The sequence below is a fragment of the Macrosteles quadrilineatus genome, unplaced genomic scaffold (assembly GCF_028750875.1).
Source record: "Macrosteles quadrilineatus isolate MER2022 unplaced genomic scaffold, UCM_ALF_1.0 Scaffold_2__2_contigs__length_208266976, whole genome shotgun sequence".
NCBI lineage: Eukaryota > Metazoa > Arthropoda > Insecta > Hemiptera > Cicadellidae > Macrosteles > Macrosteles quadrilineatus.
The window spans coordinates 25,319,040-25,337,925 of NW_026542595.1; the positions used below are offsets into that span (position 1 = coordinate 25,319,040).

The 18,886-nt window shown below is 34.9% G+C and overlaps 1 protein-coding gene across 2 annotated transcripts; it reads left to right on the top strand.

Annotated features, from left to right (window-relative positions):
• Positions 1-88: 88 nt before the first annotated feature.
• Positions 89-18,494, top strand: LOC128986141 (GPN-loop GTPase 1). Of its 2 annotated transcripts, none has more exons than XM_054406309.1 (6): positions 89-249; positions 3,528-3,777; positions 8,192-8,556; positions 8,987-9,216; positions 13,137-13,372; positions 14,087-18,494. In XM_054406309.1, exons 2-6 carry the CDS (start codon positions 3,528-3,530, stop codon positions 14,200-14,202), a joined length of 1,197 nt encoding a protein of 398 aa, XP_054262284.1. In that variant the 5' UTR covers positions 89-249; the 3' UTR covers positions 14,203-18,494. The 2 variants fall into 2 exon arrangements, with proteins under 2 accessions (XP_054262284.1, XP_054262283.1); XM_054406308.1 differs by lacking the exon at positions 89-249 and adding an exon at positions 316-395.
• Positions 18,495-18,886: the final 392 nt, after the last annotated feature.

An 18,886-nucleotide genomic window follows, 5' to 3' on the forward strand; every position in this document is an offset into this window, starting at 1 on the left:
GAACTAATGCCTCAATCGTACCTCCCCTAAGTCAGGTCAGACGCAGTCGACAGTAGAGTTAAAGCAGACTAACCAACAAACCAACATATTATGGTTGAAAGTTAGAAGTAAGGTCAGGTCGATCGATAGGTTATGTTTGTTTTGTTATGTGTTTTGTTTTGACTTAAAAACACATAGCCTAAGTTTCAAGGTCTGCAACTATAGACAAATTTGTCTATGCTACAACCCACAATCTACATCTCTGTTTGAGTGAGTCTTGTCTGGTTTGAGCAAGTTTAGTCGTTTTCGTTTAGTTTTTACTGTTTAGTGTTTAGTTTCATTTAAAATGATGACGAACTCTCAAAACATGCTCTAGTGCCGTGCTTACATTAATTATTAATTTATAGCTGATGCCTGTAAGCTGATCTCAATTTAGGCCTAGCAATAAGCTTATCAATGATTAGGGAAAACTAAAAATTCAACTTTTTCTAATAAATAAGTAACTCATGGTGTAGGCTTATAGGTTAGGTACAACTGAATGTCATCAAGCTTGATAAGCTACTTGTATTTATCACCAGGGACGTACTGTCCGCGAGAGTAAAGAAGTCCCCTGAGCTCCGGCCTAGGCCTATTCGTAGTTTGAAGGCGTTACGCTTGAACGTTTAGCGCGACAATTAGAGCCGTCTTCACTCTGCTCTGCTAGTTGTTAGGCTTAATTTTTGTATGTAATATCTGTATGAATTTAAAAATCTATGTCATAATATTTTTTGCATAGTCATAAAATCGATGGAAACCCATTTTCTAGTGTTACTAAGACAAATTAATAACCTTTCTACTTTATGATTTTTTTTAGTTAAATGTAATAATACGTTGAACAATGCCAATAAATGACTATGACTATGACCAATTACTATGACTGAATTTGGCGGTAAATTTAGCAATACACGTTGCCTAATCCATTTTTCAAAGTTGGAAACATTCATTTGGCCATGATAGTCACCACCTTTGGCACTGTTTGCCGTATACATAAGCCAATCCCCCTGCAAAAACCCTTTGTTTGACCCAATGTCTGACAGAGCTGATCCAGAGCTACAAGGACCGTCCAGAACAAAACAGAACTCACTACGCGAATACACGAGACTGCACTGAATCAAATGATGTGACCACATGATGATAATCCACTTACCAAAACAAAGATATGAGTAATTATGTTTACAACAGTTGTTTACAGACAGGCGCCCAGATGCTTAGCGCCTGCAAATAGTGCGCGATACCATAGATAAATCATACTCCCTTGTGTTGATTAGTCTATGGCGATACCCTCCAAACGTAGCTGCGTATAGCTTTGGCTCAAGGGACTTCTTTACTCTCGCAGACAGTAACAAGGCATTGGCCGCAGAGGCCCCGCCAAGGGCGCGGGAAGCAAAATTCTAAATAATTGTAAGAATATTTCTAGCTACCTAATTCAAAGTTTTAACTTAAAAATGGAATCATGGTAGGCTACTTACTAGCCTATTGCTGCACTTAAGTTTACGTCCTACTTACACTCATTGGTATGAATATATCGATTGATATATCCATTATTTCATTCGATATAGCCTATAAAGTTTGGTTAGTTAGGTTAACCTAGTTCAGTTCAAAAAACTGAGAAAAACACTTCAAATTACTTTTTCAAAAATGCTTGCAAGCATTTTTGAAATAGTAATTTGAAGTGTTTTTTCTGGATTTTAATTTTACAAAAACAGTCTGCAGGCGACATAAACTAACAACTCGATACATTATAACCTGAACTTTAACTTACCTAATCTAACCTACCTTCAAAGGACTTAATGCAGTCGCCAATTCACATAAAGCACGACCTACCACCCTGACATGCCTTTTCTGACATCAAAAGGAGTTTGCTTACATTCTAGAGGTTTGGTTAGGTTAGGTTATGTTAGAATAGCACCATTTTATTATGTAATTTCCAAACGGCGAAATATAAATCAATAATGTATTAATAAGGATAAAATACTGGTAACAATAATAGGCCTACATTAATAACTTATTGGTCTTCGAAAATGAAAAGTGTAACTTAATCAGGTGATTTTCATATTGCAGAATCAGAGTTAGCTAATTAAAGTTGTCAGTTCCATTTGCTTGACTATGATTGAAAACAATCAGCTGTTGGTTTACTTAACGCATAGTTTATTCCACTTGTAAATGTCATCCATCCTACCTTGTTTATTGTAATGTTGTATATTATTACGGCGATATCTTGAGAAATATTCATCAGCTGTGAAAAATAATGGTATATTTGGATTCAGGAGGTAAAAAACTATAAAGTAAGATATCAAAATTAAAAATTTGTTTGGAGGCACCTATACGGAATAATTACCCACAATTTTTTTTTTTTAATTTATTTATCGCACACTAGCCTATGGGGTTACTGAAACTTTTAAATCAACACTCACTACTTAATTATGACATCTTACGTGCCATTTATATTTTATTACCTTCAGAATAGGTAGACTTCCGTATCTGTTGGCACAAACAACCGAATGAAAATATTGATTACCGTATTCGATTGTTTCATTCGATATAGCGAATAATCCATATATCGAATAAGTTTCGATATAAGTTATCGATGGATATTTTCATTCGGTTGTTTGTGTCAACAGATACAGAAGTCTATCCTTCAGAATACATGACGTTATGGTGAATCTTCAAATAGCACCTGAATCACTTCAGAAGGGCTAAAAGTACAATAACCACCAGAAGTAAGGTACTTTGGTATTATCCAGAGGCCACCTTTATACAGCGCGCTGCGGCGGTTACGTTAGGTTGGGTTATCATAAATATGTTAGTAGGAGCTTCCTTGTTTTGTTATGAATCAACAATACCAGATGAGTCATACTTTCGCACACAAAATCCCCTCAAGTAGGCCAAGGTCAGGTTGTTGATCTGAATGCGCGCATCACCTGTCACCGCCTGTATCTGGGGTATTTGGCGGGCTCATCTGGTATCTTTCGATTCATAATGAATTGAGGAAAATCCTACAAACATTTTGATGATAATCCAACCTAACATAACTGCCGCAGCACACTGTATCTAGGTACTTACTTGGCGGAGTAAAGCGGCAGTGACACATTCAACTCAATCCTCACCGACATCACTGCCTTCTGGGAGGCAAAACTCAAAGGCCGCTACTTGTAATCATGTCAAATTTGGACAGTACTGGTAATTCAATTAAAGTATGTGCTTTCCAATTATGTAGCCTAGTTATTTTTGGTCTCCGGTAAAAAAATCTCTATAAATAAGTAGCCTCCGGATAATACCAAAGTACTAAAGTAAACATTAAAATTAAAATAATATAAATTAAACATAAATTTTAAAACGAGTCCTTGACATCACAGACAAAAATAAAGGTTAGTGAAACCCACAACAATCTTCGTAAATAAATAACACTTCGCCTTAAAGCATGTCGTTCAAAAACAGTACAGTAAGGTTTATTACCTATGTTATTCATATTTCCTCTCTGTTTTGACATCTAAATCATTGTTTTTTAGATGGAAGACTCAAAGAACAGCCAAAATTCAACAAGTAGTATGGAAAGTGATAACTGTTCTAATTTAGGAAGGGAAGAAACTGTTAAAAGCTTGTCCCAGCCCGTTTGCTTGATTGTTCTTGGAATGGCTGGTTCAGGAAAAACTACATTGATAAAAAAGTTGACTTCATATTTGTATTCTAAAGAAAATCATCCGTATGTTATAAACCTTGATCCAGCTTGCAGAGAAGTACCATATCCAGCAAACATAGGTAAATATGAATAGTTTATAAGTTTGTAGCTTAACTACCGGTATATGTTTTGTTTGTACTAGCCTATTCATTCTATGTCAATGTCCAGGGGTTTTTTGGGGAGTTTTATGGGAGCAAAATTGGTTCATTTCCTATATTTGACCATCAAAACATTAAGTTTTGCGATTTATTTGTAAATCATTTTTAGAGCTGTAAAAAAATAGTTTAGTACAAAGCCAATATTGAAGCGTTGTTAAGATTTACAAAATAGTTTACAGAGAAAATTCAAAAAAATGTTGATGTTTATCAAACAGAAAATAAGTAAACGATTGTAGTTTTCTTGTTCGTGGATACTGTTTTATTTGCACTTAGGTATTAAAATAACTCACTTTCTTGATAATTTAAACTGGATTTGTTATGATGGCCGTGAGTTATTACCCTCCAAGTGTCCATAGTTTAGGCCTTAATGTCCACCTATTTTTGGCGCATTTGCAAGGTTTTATTAAAACGGACCTGAGAAGCTTAAAACAATGTTAATTCTAATGTTTTATATACCATTTTGTTTGGAAAATCATGGGCTTCAATATCATACATAAAACATAAGGAATATTTGTTTCAAAAAATTTATTTTGGTAAAAAAAAAATTATTTTGGAAAAATTGAAAAAAAAATAAGTTTGCGCTCAATGAAATTCTATAAATTATAGGCCTATAAATATTTAAAAATAGCCACTTTGTTCTAAATTTTATGAGGATTACAAATATATAATAATATAAGGAAGTAGATTTGCAAATAAATAAGTTATGGGCAAAAAACAGATTTCAGTAGGCCTACATAGCGTTTAGCTAAGAATGCATAGCCTAACCATAGCTAGGAATCTGGCTGATAATTTACATCAATATCACTACCTACTTCTTCAGGATCATCAACCAGCACTTCAAAACCACTTAAATCTTCTTATAATGCACCACGTATATCACTACTTTTGATTTTTAACACTAAAACAATGATAAACGTAATAAAACACATCAGTCATCGGTCCGAGGGTTACCTAGCTGTTTACAAATACACGCACGTCAGCTGTCTGCTACAATTACGATCGGCTCAGAGAACATACAGCGCTGAGACAGACCTCTGGAGAAAGCTTAGAATATTACGGAAAGAACGATACCTAACTCGATCCAGTTCAATCCGATTCAGTCAGTCATAGAGCCTTCGCCGTAAACGATGTCTGCGTGTCGAAAAATCGACAAGTAACACTACACAAAGTGTGCTGCTTGTCGAATTTTTGTCAAGTAACACTGGGAGGGTTAATACCTACCTAAGTACACAACATGGCCTGATACAACCTATACAACATGGCACTGTGAAAAAAAGAACATTGTGTAAAGTGATGTGTATTGAGTGGATAACCTCACATCAAGGTTAGGTTTCTAAAAACCATGTGACCAAAATGTAGATTTAGTTAACCCTTTGAGTGCCACACAATGATATATTGTTTTGTACGGAACATCCGTAAAATACTTCACAACGATATCATCATTGGTAGTCTTACCGAAAAATACATTGCAACGATATATGGGGCCGGCGGGACTTTCGATCATGTGAGTTTTAATAGACATATCGGTTGACTCGGTTGTTATTTTAAAACAACTATGTTTTCATTCGATTTCTTATGCAATCGAGGCACAATAGGTATATCGTTCCTTGGCGCTTTCAGGATGAAAATTTATACTTTTACTAATTTTTATTCTTGCATACTACACTTTGCCCCTGCGGCAAGCCTGGCACTTTTCTGACATACCTAGTAAAAAAAAACTGGCACCCAAAGGGTTAACTAGGCTAAACTGTAGGTCCCTTAGTTGCCATTAGCTGTATGGGCTATTAATTAACAGCTGTGTCTAAGGAACATGTCGGCCTTAGTCACTAACAAGACTACAAGATCGCGCCACTCATCCTACACTCATCCTTCACTCATATTTGGGTTAAAATACGCACATAGTGGCGTCCCCATCTTAAATAATTGATATATAATTGATATAATTGATATAATATAAAAGTTTTAGTTGATACCTCAGATCACAAGGATGGCTTAATTTTAACCTTGACCTTTAATATTGACAGACCTAAGCTGTAAAAAATGGAGTTTAGACCCCTGAATTCTGTTTAAGGGATTCAAGCAGAGTTTTACCATTTTCATGAAGGCTTCTGAGCACGAAACCAAGACCTCCGAAATAAAGTGTGCCATGCTGCTTAAGGTGTGTTGCACACACAACAATTTTGGACGACCGATTTTTTACCGGCCGTCCAAATTCCAATAGTGAACCACAGGTGGGAACGGGACCTAGCACACACGCTGACCGCTGATCGGCGCCGGTAAAATGCCGATGAGCAGCTGAGCCGGCCACTGCCAATGCATACCGCCGTTGCCAGGGATGTGCTTGCTAAATACAAGCTTGCACACGCACCGATTGTTTTCCCGACTGTCTCTGCAGTTCTTGCTAAACCATCCTCCATTCCAGACAACTGCTCTACTACTACTTTTAGTATTCTGATGTTGGATTTAATTTTTCAACTTATCGTGGAGTTTGTCAAAGGATGCTATTGACATTCTGAAATACCTAGTTGAAAAACTTACTGCTATCAAGCCTTAGTTCTTTCAAAAGTGGGTGGAATGTTCCCGGTTCCCATGTTTTCTCTGCTTTAATTGGATGAATCCAGAACTTACGTTTAATCCTACTGTGCTTAATACGTCGATACAATAACCATATAGCAAAAACTCTTTAAGGATTTGTATTCAATAATCTCGTCTCGTCCTCGACACAACAACAAAGCAACTGATCATTTCGCCGATAAAAATCTGGTATGTTTGCAAGCACCATACACCGATAAAATATCAACCGGCTTTTTACCGACCGTCCAAAATCGGTGTGTGTGTGCAAATAGCCTAACTTAATAAGGGAAGAAGGGGTTGATCTTTTCTATACCGTACTTTTGATTTATCAGAAGAAGATAGAAAGGGCTTTGATAAAGTCATGAAACCATTCAAAGACTATGCCAGTCCCAAAAGCAATGTCGTAATAGAAAGATTCAACTTCAATATAAAGAATTATAATGTTTAATCCTCCTAGATGTAGGCATGCCCAATCAAAATTTACCTATAACGATGCAAATGTTAACCATTCTTTTAATACTTTTCCCGAAATGGCGACCATACAAAGTAGGTATTTTAGGCCAAGTATGAATGGAGATGAGTGAAGGATGAGTGGCGCGATCTTGTAGTCTTGTTAGTGACTAAGGCCGACTTATTCCTTAGACACAGCTGTTAATTATTAATAGCCATCTTAGAAGGTGAAGGGCAACTAAACCCCCAGTAAGGTATCAATAAAAAATAATAAAACAATTTAAGAAAAGGGAGATGTTGTATATTAGTGTTATATTCCATATTGTTTTAAGTGTTATTATTCTTTGTCTTACATTAGGCTATTTGATTTGTTGTGTTGGTAACACTATTTTTTTGGAACCTATTTTGTACATTGGTTACTTCCATGCTGCTGTAATTATGATACACAACTACTATGACTATGTTTTGTGCTGTACCTTTATCATAATAAATCCAGTTTAAATGATCAAGACTGTGAGTTATTTTAATAGAACAGATATATTTTGGATGAAATTTGGTAATTTTATCAATTTCATATTAGGCTAATAATATTTTGCAGAAAAACTCACTAACAATTCCTTGTAGCAGAAACCTATAAATAGGTACTGTACTCATCAAACCTTATTTTTTTTACTTCCCTTGATGTGGATGATCAACTCTTGCAGTACAGACAGAGTATTATTAGCTGTATGGGCTATTAATTAACAGCTGTGTCTAAGGAACATGTCGACCTTAGTCACTAACAAGACTACAAGATCGCGCCACTCATCCTACACTCATCCTTCACTCATATTTGGGTTAAAATACGCACATAGTGGCGTCCCCATCTTAAATAATTGATAATTGATAATTGAGTAAAAAAAAACTAATGTTATTTTAATAGAGAATAAATCTGACATGTTTAAGGAAATGTTTTAGCAAAAAGATCAGGCCAATGGAAATTCACTAAGTCTGCAAGTATGCTGTGGCTGGGGTATTTCTTTATCTCACTAATTAAGCAGCTATAAGTTAAACCTCAGAGCCATTATTGACCATTGAGAATATCCTCCATGTTTGTATTTGATAACTTATGCCTCTACATGTACATGTTGTTGCACCTAGGCATACAAAAACACCAATTGTTCATATATTTATGTTAATGATGTAACATTTACAGAACATAACTTACAACAATTCTTGCGATATTATTAGAGATTTATTTTAAAAGCAAGCACAACAAGTAATTTAATGTGATTTTAACTTTACTAATTGTTTTCTGTTTGTATCATTACAGATATCAGAGATACTGTGAATTACAAAGAAGTTATGAAGCAGTATGGATTGGGACCAAATGGTGCCATAGTAACATCTTTGAACCTGTTTGCCACAAAGTTTGATCAAGTCATATCTTTACTTGTCAAAGCCTCAGAAAAACACAAACTGTGTATAGCTGACACTCCTGGACAGATAGAAGTGTTTACTTGGTCAGCATCAGGAAATATCATCACAGAAACCCTCGCTTCAACGTTTCCTACTGTCGTAATCTATGTGATGGACACCGTAAGAAGTGTGAACCCAGTAACATTCATGTCAAACATGCTCTATGCCTGTTCCATCTTATACAAAACAAAACTTCCTTTTATAGTAGCTATGAACAAGGTAATACTAATGGTATTTTTTTACTTCTGCCAAGACAAAGTAAATATGAATGGATATTTTCATTTAAGTGACATTATTATAATCTATTTGTTACTTGAGTCTCAAAACTCCAAGTTGATTCTGTTGTACAGCTCAACTTCAATAATAGACATGCAATTTTTTTGGAACCTAAAGGGAGTGGGATTACAATAAAGTCGCATAGCCAAAAAATAAAAAAAATCTAGCTATGATCTAAGAATAGTCAATTTATGATGCCTTGCTCAAAATACTACTATATCAGACTATTTATGATGCCTTATTAGTTAATTACTCATACTTAGTTTAGTTTGTAATAATCAGTTGAGGTGTCAGTAATAAAGTTCATTAAAGCTTAAGAAACATTTGTAAAACATAGTCTAATTTAAAATGTCACTTGTTTTTTTCATTACAGACAGATGTGGTGGAACACAGCTATGCAGTCGATTGGATGAATGACTTTGAAGCTTTCCAAGAGGCGTTGGAGTCTGAGACAAGCTATGTTTCCAACTTGACACGCTCCATGTCCTTAGCTCTGGACGAGTTCTACAGCGGACTCAAATGTGCAGGTGTCTCAGGTCTGACTGGAGCTGGGCTGCCTGATCTGCTCAAGTTAGTTGATGAAGCAGCCATGGAGTTTGAACTGTGAGTGAACCATTATGTTTGTACTGAAGTTAGAATTATGTAGGTTTTTTTTGTTTTGAGTGTTTTTTACACTGATGACACTTTATGTTTTTCAAAGGGGGTAGTCTAAACCCTGGACTTGTTTCCATCTAACGTAAACCTATTAATTCGTAGTCCAATGTCATCTAGATCCAAAATCTATCCTGTTTGGGACTGAACCAATAATCTTGAGAATTTTTGTAGCCGAGCATTATCAGGGAGGCCATATACCGGGAATTTTAGAAAAACCGGGAACTAAGTTAAGCTTAAGGCCCGCCGCACATTGGAGCGAGGCGTGGTACAGGCGACGCGCGGCAGATTCTGTAATACACATATTTAAATGTGCTGCGCGCAGCCTCCGCGCAGCACAGCTACAGCCTCTGTCAGGCCTCCGCAGTGTTGTAGTTGGAATACAGTTTTCCTGCACCTCGCTCTCGCCTGCTTTGGTTTTCTAGTGTTTTGTGGGTGAAAGAAATAGTAATGTAGCATTTATTTCAGATGGCTATATGTTGCTGAGCATTGCATTCCTTTCCTAATGTCACTTTCAATCAACTTATGGATATCGTCAAACTGTTGTTTGTTCACACAAAAATATTGTCTAAAAGACCGACCGGTCTGATAGTTCAGTAGTTAAAAAATACTCTCCATAGCTTAATATTTTTTTCGTGTACGATAATCACATTTCCCAAAACATTTTTTAAACAGTTTTTATATTTTTTGGATAGCCAATAGAGTAAAACTACATTTTAAACTCACAATCAGAATCAAAAAAGGTCCAAAAAATTTTCCTCCTAGTCACGACAGAAGAACCAAAGCTAGGAAACCTCTGTCCCGCCTCGCTTCAATGTGCGGTGACATGAAAAAGTCTTCACTCCCGCCTGCACCTAGCCTGCACTTTGCCTTGCTCCAATGTGCGGCTGGCCTAACTTTGTTGTACCAGAATAAAACTTGATTGTTGGCATAACTTGATCATGAACATTGACAAGTTCTACGGCTACCTCAGTCAGTGATGGGTCGTGGGCGGTATTCACTTATGAAATAGGGCTAATCCTTAACTAAGCTACTCCAGCAATGCAGCAGGGCGCCACCCAGTTTCGGGATTATAGTCTAGATGATAAATTTGGAACGTTCCATCCCCAGGATGGTGAAAAGTTTTTGCAGATCTCTGTATCTTAATTTTTGATCTAATACACCATGGGAGTAGACAAGGCCATAAGGATCTAGGTTAATTTAAGCGATGGAGTTTTTCAAATTTAGAAAAGTTTTTGAATTGTATTTTGTAATTCCATAGGTTGACCCACCTACACCAGGCACTATGGTACTATGACACATTCCAACACTGGTCTTCAAATAATAAAACAACAATTTATCTCAAGGTTTAAGCGATGATTTAGTGACAATTTAACTCTCTGCACAAGGATATATCCTGACTCAAACGACCATTACTAAGCAACAATCGAAAGCAGGAACAAAGTTCTCCGTTAATTATTCTTAAGTCAATAATGTAATTGCAACTGCAGTCGCCTTGCTGGTCAAGTCAAGATTTTTTTGTTAATCTGCTTTTAACACGTATATGCGACGCTGCGATCATTGCCACGTACCAAGTTACCTATATAATTTAATCTTACACTTAGACCGGCTGTCACTTGGTTATCAGTACACACAGACCACAGGTGAAAACCTCTTAAACAGCGATCATTTACTTTGTAATACACTGCAATCGTGTATGTAAATAATATATTATTTTTTAAAATATTTTTGATAACCTTTTGTAATGTCGCATATTTGCGACTGCCCGGTCTATAGCGAAGACAATAGTGAAAATTATTATACAGGGCGTTAATAAAAGAATCATCAGGTTTTAATGGCATGTACCTCACCCAATTCTTGTCCCGCGTTGATATTTGAAACATGTGCTTAAAAAGCATGTTTCCAAGTTTTATAATCAGTTGTTCAATAACCAGTCTTGGTTTTTTATTGGACGTGTTTGCATAATTTCAAAATGATTAATACAAGAAAAAACATCTTTACAATAATTGACTTGAACCTTCTCAAATGGCCCCCTAGATCTCCTGATCTTATGGTGTGAGTGTTTTTTTTTTCTATGGGGCTATGTAAAAGACAAAGTTTATGTACCGCCAAATTGGATGAATTCGCAATGTCGTAGAATTAATCAACCCTGCAATGCTAGCCGGTGTATGGGACAATTTAGAGCATAGATTGGAAACTTGCACCACGGCTAATGTATGGCACATTGAGCACTTGTAGGGGTATCTATGAAAAATTTATGAGTTCTCCTTTCTGTTGATATATTTTATATCCGTATGTGTTTAATATTAACGTCAATAAAATGTATTAAAACCTGATGATTCTTTTATAAACGCCCTGTACTTTTCTTGAAATAGCCCAAACTCCGCATATATGCGACAGTTCATTTTTGTTTATGTTTTGAGGTGAAAATAAGTAAAAATAAAACAGATTATTCAAGAACAGTTTATAATTGAACAAATATAAACGCTACATAGGATAATGCAGCATACCGGTACATACTGCATACATACATACAGTGATGCAGAAAAGTAAAGACCAGTTTTTCCAACTATTATATGACGTCATTAATAATCATATCCACAGACCAAGCGACGCAGTTGTGCGTCAGACATCCCTGTAGACCACTGCATAGAACTCAGTGCCTTCAAATCGACCGTTCCAAAGATATAAGCCTTTTGCTAACATTGGAACACCGACGCAAATATGCGTCAGTCTGTTTTAACGTGCCTAGCCGTCGCATATATGCATATATATGACGGCAGTCTGTGGGTTGAAACCATCCCTCGCATATTTGCGTCGCTGGTCTATATGAATGAAAAATTTGGTACTATTGCGGAAGCAAACGTGTTAGCTTTTCACACAGCCCGTAGTTTTAGCTTTAGATTTTGAAATAATATATACAAATGTATTATATTATTGACGCAGACATCTTTAGCACAAAAATGTATTATATTAGAAATGACACCATATTTATGTTGTCCTGTTAAATTTAAAGTGATTTCATATAAAAAATCTTTGTTAGGGGGGGGGGGGGGCAGAGACCTGCCGTGTGAGTCACTACTGCCTAACAGAAATTTAACTATCATTTTTTAAATTTTACCTTCCTTATAAAATCTGTTAAATGCTTTTTTTAACTTCAGCTCAAAATGTTAAGTAAAATGATACAAAACAATATATTTTAAATGTTACAAATATTTTTTTTACAATTTCTTTTCACAATAATTTTTTATTTGGACTCATTTTTCATGGTATTAAATATAAAATTTACTAACATTAAGCATTTTAGTGTATATCTTAACTTAAAATGATTTGCGATTTTGAGGTATTATATACAACAGATTTATATTTCTAGGTAGTGAAGGGGATCGGGGCTTTCAGGCAATTAGGGTGATGGTGAGTGTGCGTGCATGAGTCGGATCCCTCGCAGGTAGAGCCAAGCTTCAGCCGCTTTCCCTTAAAAATCAGACTATATTCATATTTCACTCATAGAAAACTCTATAGGAGGCTTTGATTTAACTATCAGTTGTGTTAAAGATTATATGTGTTGGTTGTTATCAGTGTATAGTCAGAGTATCAACAGTGTATTATCATGTTTAGTAGCACAGTAATGTGTGGGAACAGAGTTCGCACTCTGCTTTTTCCAATAATCCTGTATTTTAATAAAGAACCTGTTTTTCTTTGACAGTGGTGAGCGCTCCCATACTAGGAAACTTATGACTACAACACTGATTACTGTTTATTTTTTGTTGTATTTGCCATTACATTTTAGCATCAATAAATTATTTTATTTTTGTTTTTCAAGTAATTCTGATGATTTTATTGAATGCAATAACGTTTTTAATTTTTTTCAGGGATTATAGAAAGGAATGGGAAGAAGTTAGAAAGAAGCGAGCTGAAGAAGATGAGAAGGAGAAGAAGGAGAGACTAAAGCAGTTGGCAGGGGATGTAGGTGAGGGAAAAGCTGTTCCTCTGATAGGAGAGGTGAGCGCTGGCCGAGAGATTGTGGACATATATCTCAAACACCCTGCGAACGAAAGCTCAGACGATAGTGAGGGTGAAGAGAACGTACCTCAAGTATCACAGCAAGGTAATCAGATATGTCCGGTCAAATCACTTCACTAGCTTATTGTTGTATTATATGCAACTACAGTATAACTAAGTAGGAATAAAGAAAGTTAAGACTGTTTTATCTATCAGGCTTAAATCCCACACATCCAACTGTGAATTTGAACCGAATATCAATCTTTAGGATTTAAATATTTTTGGAAACAAAATTTCAATTTACAGACTTAAGACCAAGGGGCATTGGTGGTATTAACACTTTATTTGGGTAATCACACACTGTCATCATTACAAGGCTTTGTATTGTGTTTCAAACAGCACTATAGGACTAACCTATGATGACAACTTTCTTGCCATGCTGTCTCTTTATTAATGTTTTTATTCATTTACTTGTATTTCTAGTTTATGGCCATTTTTACATTTTTTGTAAGGTAACGGCCCCAACCCTGCTCTAGTTACTATCTAATGCCGGACCTTTTGTAAATACAGCATCACCAATTGATAAACCAATGACAATGGCATTTGGGTGCGAAAACAATCTTGCTTGGAATTGAACTAGGGACCTTCAGATTTGAAGGCAAGCACTATAACCATTTGTCTACCCTGACATTTGAACACAACACAGCTCACTATGCTGAATCATAAACTCCACATAGAGGTATCATTTTATACTATTTAACATTGGCAATTTAGTTTAGTGTCTTTGGTAATTAATATCGTTATTTTATTTTATTTCCAGATGAAGAAGAAGTTAAGGAAGGAGCAAGTTTCAAAGCTTTCCTTGACAAGCATAAACAATCGAGCATGGATAAGAAACAGGATAAATCTTCTGCTCCTTCATCTTTATCTTCATAGTTAGAGGACAGGTTTCAAGTGAATCTTGGTGTTTCAAAACTGATATGAAATTTTAATGCTTAATAATATGTTTTATTAAATTTAACTTAGTAACTCTAAACAGTTTTCCTAATGGCACCATCGAATTGTTGCCAACTATCCACTGGCATAACAAAGTATGCGAATGTTAAAATTAGTGATGGGTCGGTACCACTTTTTCAATGTCGGTTCCGTTACCGGTTCCTAACCAAATTCGATTCTCGGTTCCTAATTTTAAATTAGGCTACTTAATTGTTTTATTTTAAAAACAAAATAATATTCCTATTTCAATCTTTAACTTAAAACAGTTTTTTTCATATGTTATTAAGTGGTTAAGAAAATAAAACTTAGGCCTATTTGTAAAAACAACACTTTGACAACCAAACAAATTCAAATCAAAACCAAATATACCATACCAGAAGTGTTAAATATAGGCCTACCGTATTTGTTGAAATGATTCACTGTTAAACCAATAAATTTAACATAGGCTACTAACCTTGGAAATAAAATGGGCTCTGGATATTTGTTAAACTAAGTTAACTTAACTAATATAATATATAAGACTTACCGTCTTGAAGCAATCCAGTTTTTGTACTCAGTGTACAGCTGTTTCGGCTTCATAAAGCCATCTTCAGCACATTCTTCTAGAGGTCAATTCATTATAAGCTGTACACTGAGTACAAAAACTGGATTGCTTCAAGATGGTAAGTCTTATATTATATTATTTAAAAAGCAAATCCTGGTCAGCCAACCACAAAGTATATATATATATATATATATTAACTTAACTGTTTGTTAAGTTGTAGCTAAATATTATGAAGGAATCCATTTTGAGTCATTTTTTACCTATTGCCTGCATTAAGTTACTTTTAGGCTCCATCATTAAGGGAAATATAGAAGAGAAGTATTTATGGAAAGGACGTTTTGAACTAAACTTTTTAGAAAATAGGCCTAAGTACATATTCATTTGAGGTTACAGTTTAAGGTGGAGGCTTGTTGAAAAAAAAGATTTAACCAAGACTTAGTTTGGTGACTCGACTGTGATGGTTTTTTTATAGGCCTAGTGCCTGTACCGGTATTGTGGGTTTAGGTTTAAAGTGCTTGTAGACCCCACCTCTAGAGATAATTATTTCGCAAAATCTGTTGTTTGCTTCATCAGTTTTAATCAAATACTTCCAAACTTGGGAAGCCATTATAAAGAATTTATCTCAAATTAGTATATAAAAACAACAACTTAAGGTTGGCCAACTTCTATATTCTTGTAATAAACTAATCCAATTTCACTTATTATTTACAGACAAAACAATATTAATTATTCACAACAACATATACATTTTATTTCAGAAATCCGACGGATGAAGCTAAACTACATTTTAAACTCTAACCTCATTTGACATTTGGAGAAAGAGAAAGACAAAAACAATTATTAAGTACGAACCACCGAACATACAAACAATAACAAATAAAAGCCCCTTTTGGTTTGCTGAATGAAGGCTTGGCTGTTTGTCATGTAGCCATGTAACTTAGTCTCATCCATCAATAAATAAATTTTACCTGTTAACTTTAAATTTGAAGTATTGGTCTTGCGCAATGTGCAGTGTTGTCATTTGTGACGGTGGTCACAGATCGAAATCATGACTCATGAGTACCCCAATATTAAACCATTGGAAATAAAAATAAATATTAATTCAGCCACTGACTGGACTAGACTGAGTCAAACAGTTATAGTGAACTTGATTGAGTTTGAGGTTCGATTTGTACATTCTACAAAACAAAGTCAAATAAAGAACTCTATGAATTAAATAAAATAATCTTGTCACTTGTAACTATTGTAAATGTTACTAATAATCAACATCAGATAAGAAAATTATGTTTTTAAGGTGAATAATAATTTTGTTGAGTCAAAACAAATAATTTATTTGATGATTTGATCCAGTCTTTATTAAGTTCGCCTTCTGTCTTCTGCTTGAAGATGATGGAGCAAGTTGTGTTGATGATTGAACCACTCTATCAGCTGACGATAGTGAGACAACTTAATTAACTTACAATGAAATAATCATCCTATAGCCTACTATTGATAATATTTTATGATAAATATTCCCTTTCAAATAGCCTTAAGTGAAATAATCATCATCGTTGACAAATTGAATTTTTTAAATGAGTAAATAAACCTAAAGTGAGTAAATAATATGAGTAAATAATATAACCTGTTAACTTGGTACCAAAGGTATCGGTACCAACATTTCACCATCGATTCTCGGTCCCGGTACTTTTCCCAAGAACCCGTGGAACTGACTTTTGACGTTAATTACCGACCCATCACTAGTTAAAATTACAATGTTCATAATATATTTTAAATTTAAAGAATTCCCACAGTAATTTAATTCGAATTCAGTGTGATTGTTATGTTTGATAGTTTATAATATTGATTATTACTTAACACTTAGTAATAAGTACTGGCGACTCAGCTTTGCTCGGTAGAATAATTAGTATATTTGAGAGTCAGTGAGTATGTGATTCTACTACTAGCTGCCCTCTGTTTTTACTGCTATATGCAGTTATGAGACTGATGCGATAGGTATTTTTAGTTTATTATTTTATTTAAGAATTAAATTATATAAATGTTAAATTAAAGAGTTAGAAACACAATATAAAAAATTAAACTCATTATATTTAGCCAAATTTTTGTATAACTTAACTGGAGGTGGCCAACTTTTATCCGTATATTTACAACTTTTCCACTGCCTATTAACCATAGGTACCCTCTCTCAATTATAAAAGAGTAAATGCAACAATAATTCCAGATTCACTAATTGAACATAGATAATTTGCTTATTGTCTTTCAATTTGCGCTAAGTGCTCTTACTTATTAAACCCTTGAAGGATTTTAGAAAAACTGTTTGAGTTTCTTTTTCATTTGCCTTATCACTTAAAGCCTTGAAACTTGATATTATCGTCTCTTAGAAGTAATAACTCAATTAAATCATTAGTGCCCATTTTATTGGCTATGTTGTTTTCAAATGTCTAACAGATACGTCTATATTTAACTAAAATAAAAGTAAAAATCAGTGCCCTCCTCTAGAGTACCGTAGTGTAAAAAAAGCAAAATTGGTGTTGTCCAAAATCCTACTAAACTTACTAATTCTGTCAACTTCCACCCCAGCAAACACAGTTAATAATTTAAGTATGGCCTTCCACAAGCCACAGATTAGATTAAGCTTAATATGGATTGTACTTGTACGGGAATTGAATATACTCTCATCAGTGCAAAACATTTGTCATGGTTTTTTTTTGCAAATCAGCCTCCATGTCACTGTTGGACTGCAGGGATGATTGCCAGTAAATCATGAAAGCGACACAATAGTACTCACAGGTGTAATTCAATAAATTTATTTTTCTTACAGTCACCCGACAAATTTGGCTTCCTTGTACTGTTTATAGTACAGAAAGCTGCTAATTGCTGCACATTTATACTTTGTCGTACGGTTTATACTTTGTCATACGGTTTATACTTTGGCGCACATCAGGATTCCAATGAAACAACACAAAACAGCGTGGTTCTATTATGCACGTAATCAGTGTACGCTTGGAAATAGGTTGGCAACACTTAAAGATAATAATACTATGAGCAGCTGATTGACTATTATAACTATGATTTAACCTGTAATTTCCTGTTTATAGTTTCAGTATTTCTGAATTTTCTGGACGTTTCTTTTAAACGTTAAAACATTCCTACGATCTTAATAAACAAGAAAATACCTTTAAAGCATTTTTTTAGGCGCGGAAACCCCTTAAAATTACAAAAACATACGGACTATATTCTCAAGTCGCGGAGCACATTTCTTGCCGAGGAAAAATAGCGTAGTGATACGGACCGGGTACTACTTTCTCTAGGGCACCTATTTGTGTTGCCAGCTGAACCTACAAACGTGTTGTATAGTGTTTGAAAGACTAATTATTTATATGCTTTATAGTGACTGTATAGGAAAAATATAATGTGTAACACGAGTGCAAAAGGCCTTTGCTGCACTCGAGATCATTACGCAATGTTTACGAGAGTAAACATTGCTCTCGTGTGCAGCAAAGTGCCACTTTGCCCACTAGCTACACAAATAACTAGCACCAGAGCTACTGGAAGCAAAAATCAGCAGGTACAAGGTGTCACCTCTTTTAGAGACAGTATGTTAAACAAATCCTTTACGCTTTGTGTACAATCTGTAAATATTGTAGCATATTAGAGTTTCAGGAGTTTATTAAATAACATTTTTATGTAAGTGTTTTTCTCTTCCTACAAACCTAATCCAATGTTTTTTAAGTTAAATTTGATTACACTAACACTTTGCTAGATATTGTAGAGACATGACACAAATGTTGTACTGCGCTGAGTTGGAAATGTAGACCAGGAGAAATTATTTTTTTAGGACTGTAGTTTAGTTGTAGTCATGCTACTGTACTGTTAAACTATGAAAATATTACAAGATCTAAGATTAAATATTACTCAACCAATTGCATGAAAAATTTCACAGGATCCACAGAATGTAATTAAACTTTAAATCAAACTTGAAATTGTGGACATTATTTTTGTGTTAATAATTATTTCATAGAGCAGATCTATAGAACATAATTATCCTCTTAAGCGTTCACTTCCCGTTGTGAAACACGGGTA

Coding starts and splice junctions, on each gene's coding strand:
- LOC128986141 (XM_054406308.1), top strand. Junction 3,778..8,191: donor ACCATATCCAGCAAACATAG/GTAAATATGAAT, acceptor GTATCATTACAG/ATATCAGAGATACTGTGAAT. Junction 13,373..14,086: donor ACCTCAAGTATCACAGCAAG/GTAATCAGATAT, acceptor TTTTATTTCCAG/ATGAAGAAGAAGTTAAGGAA.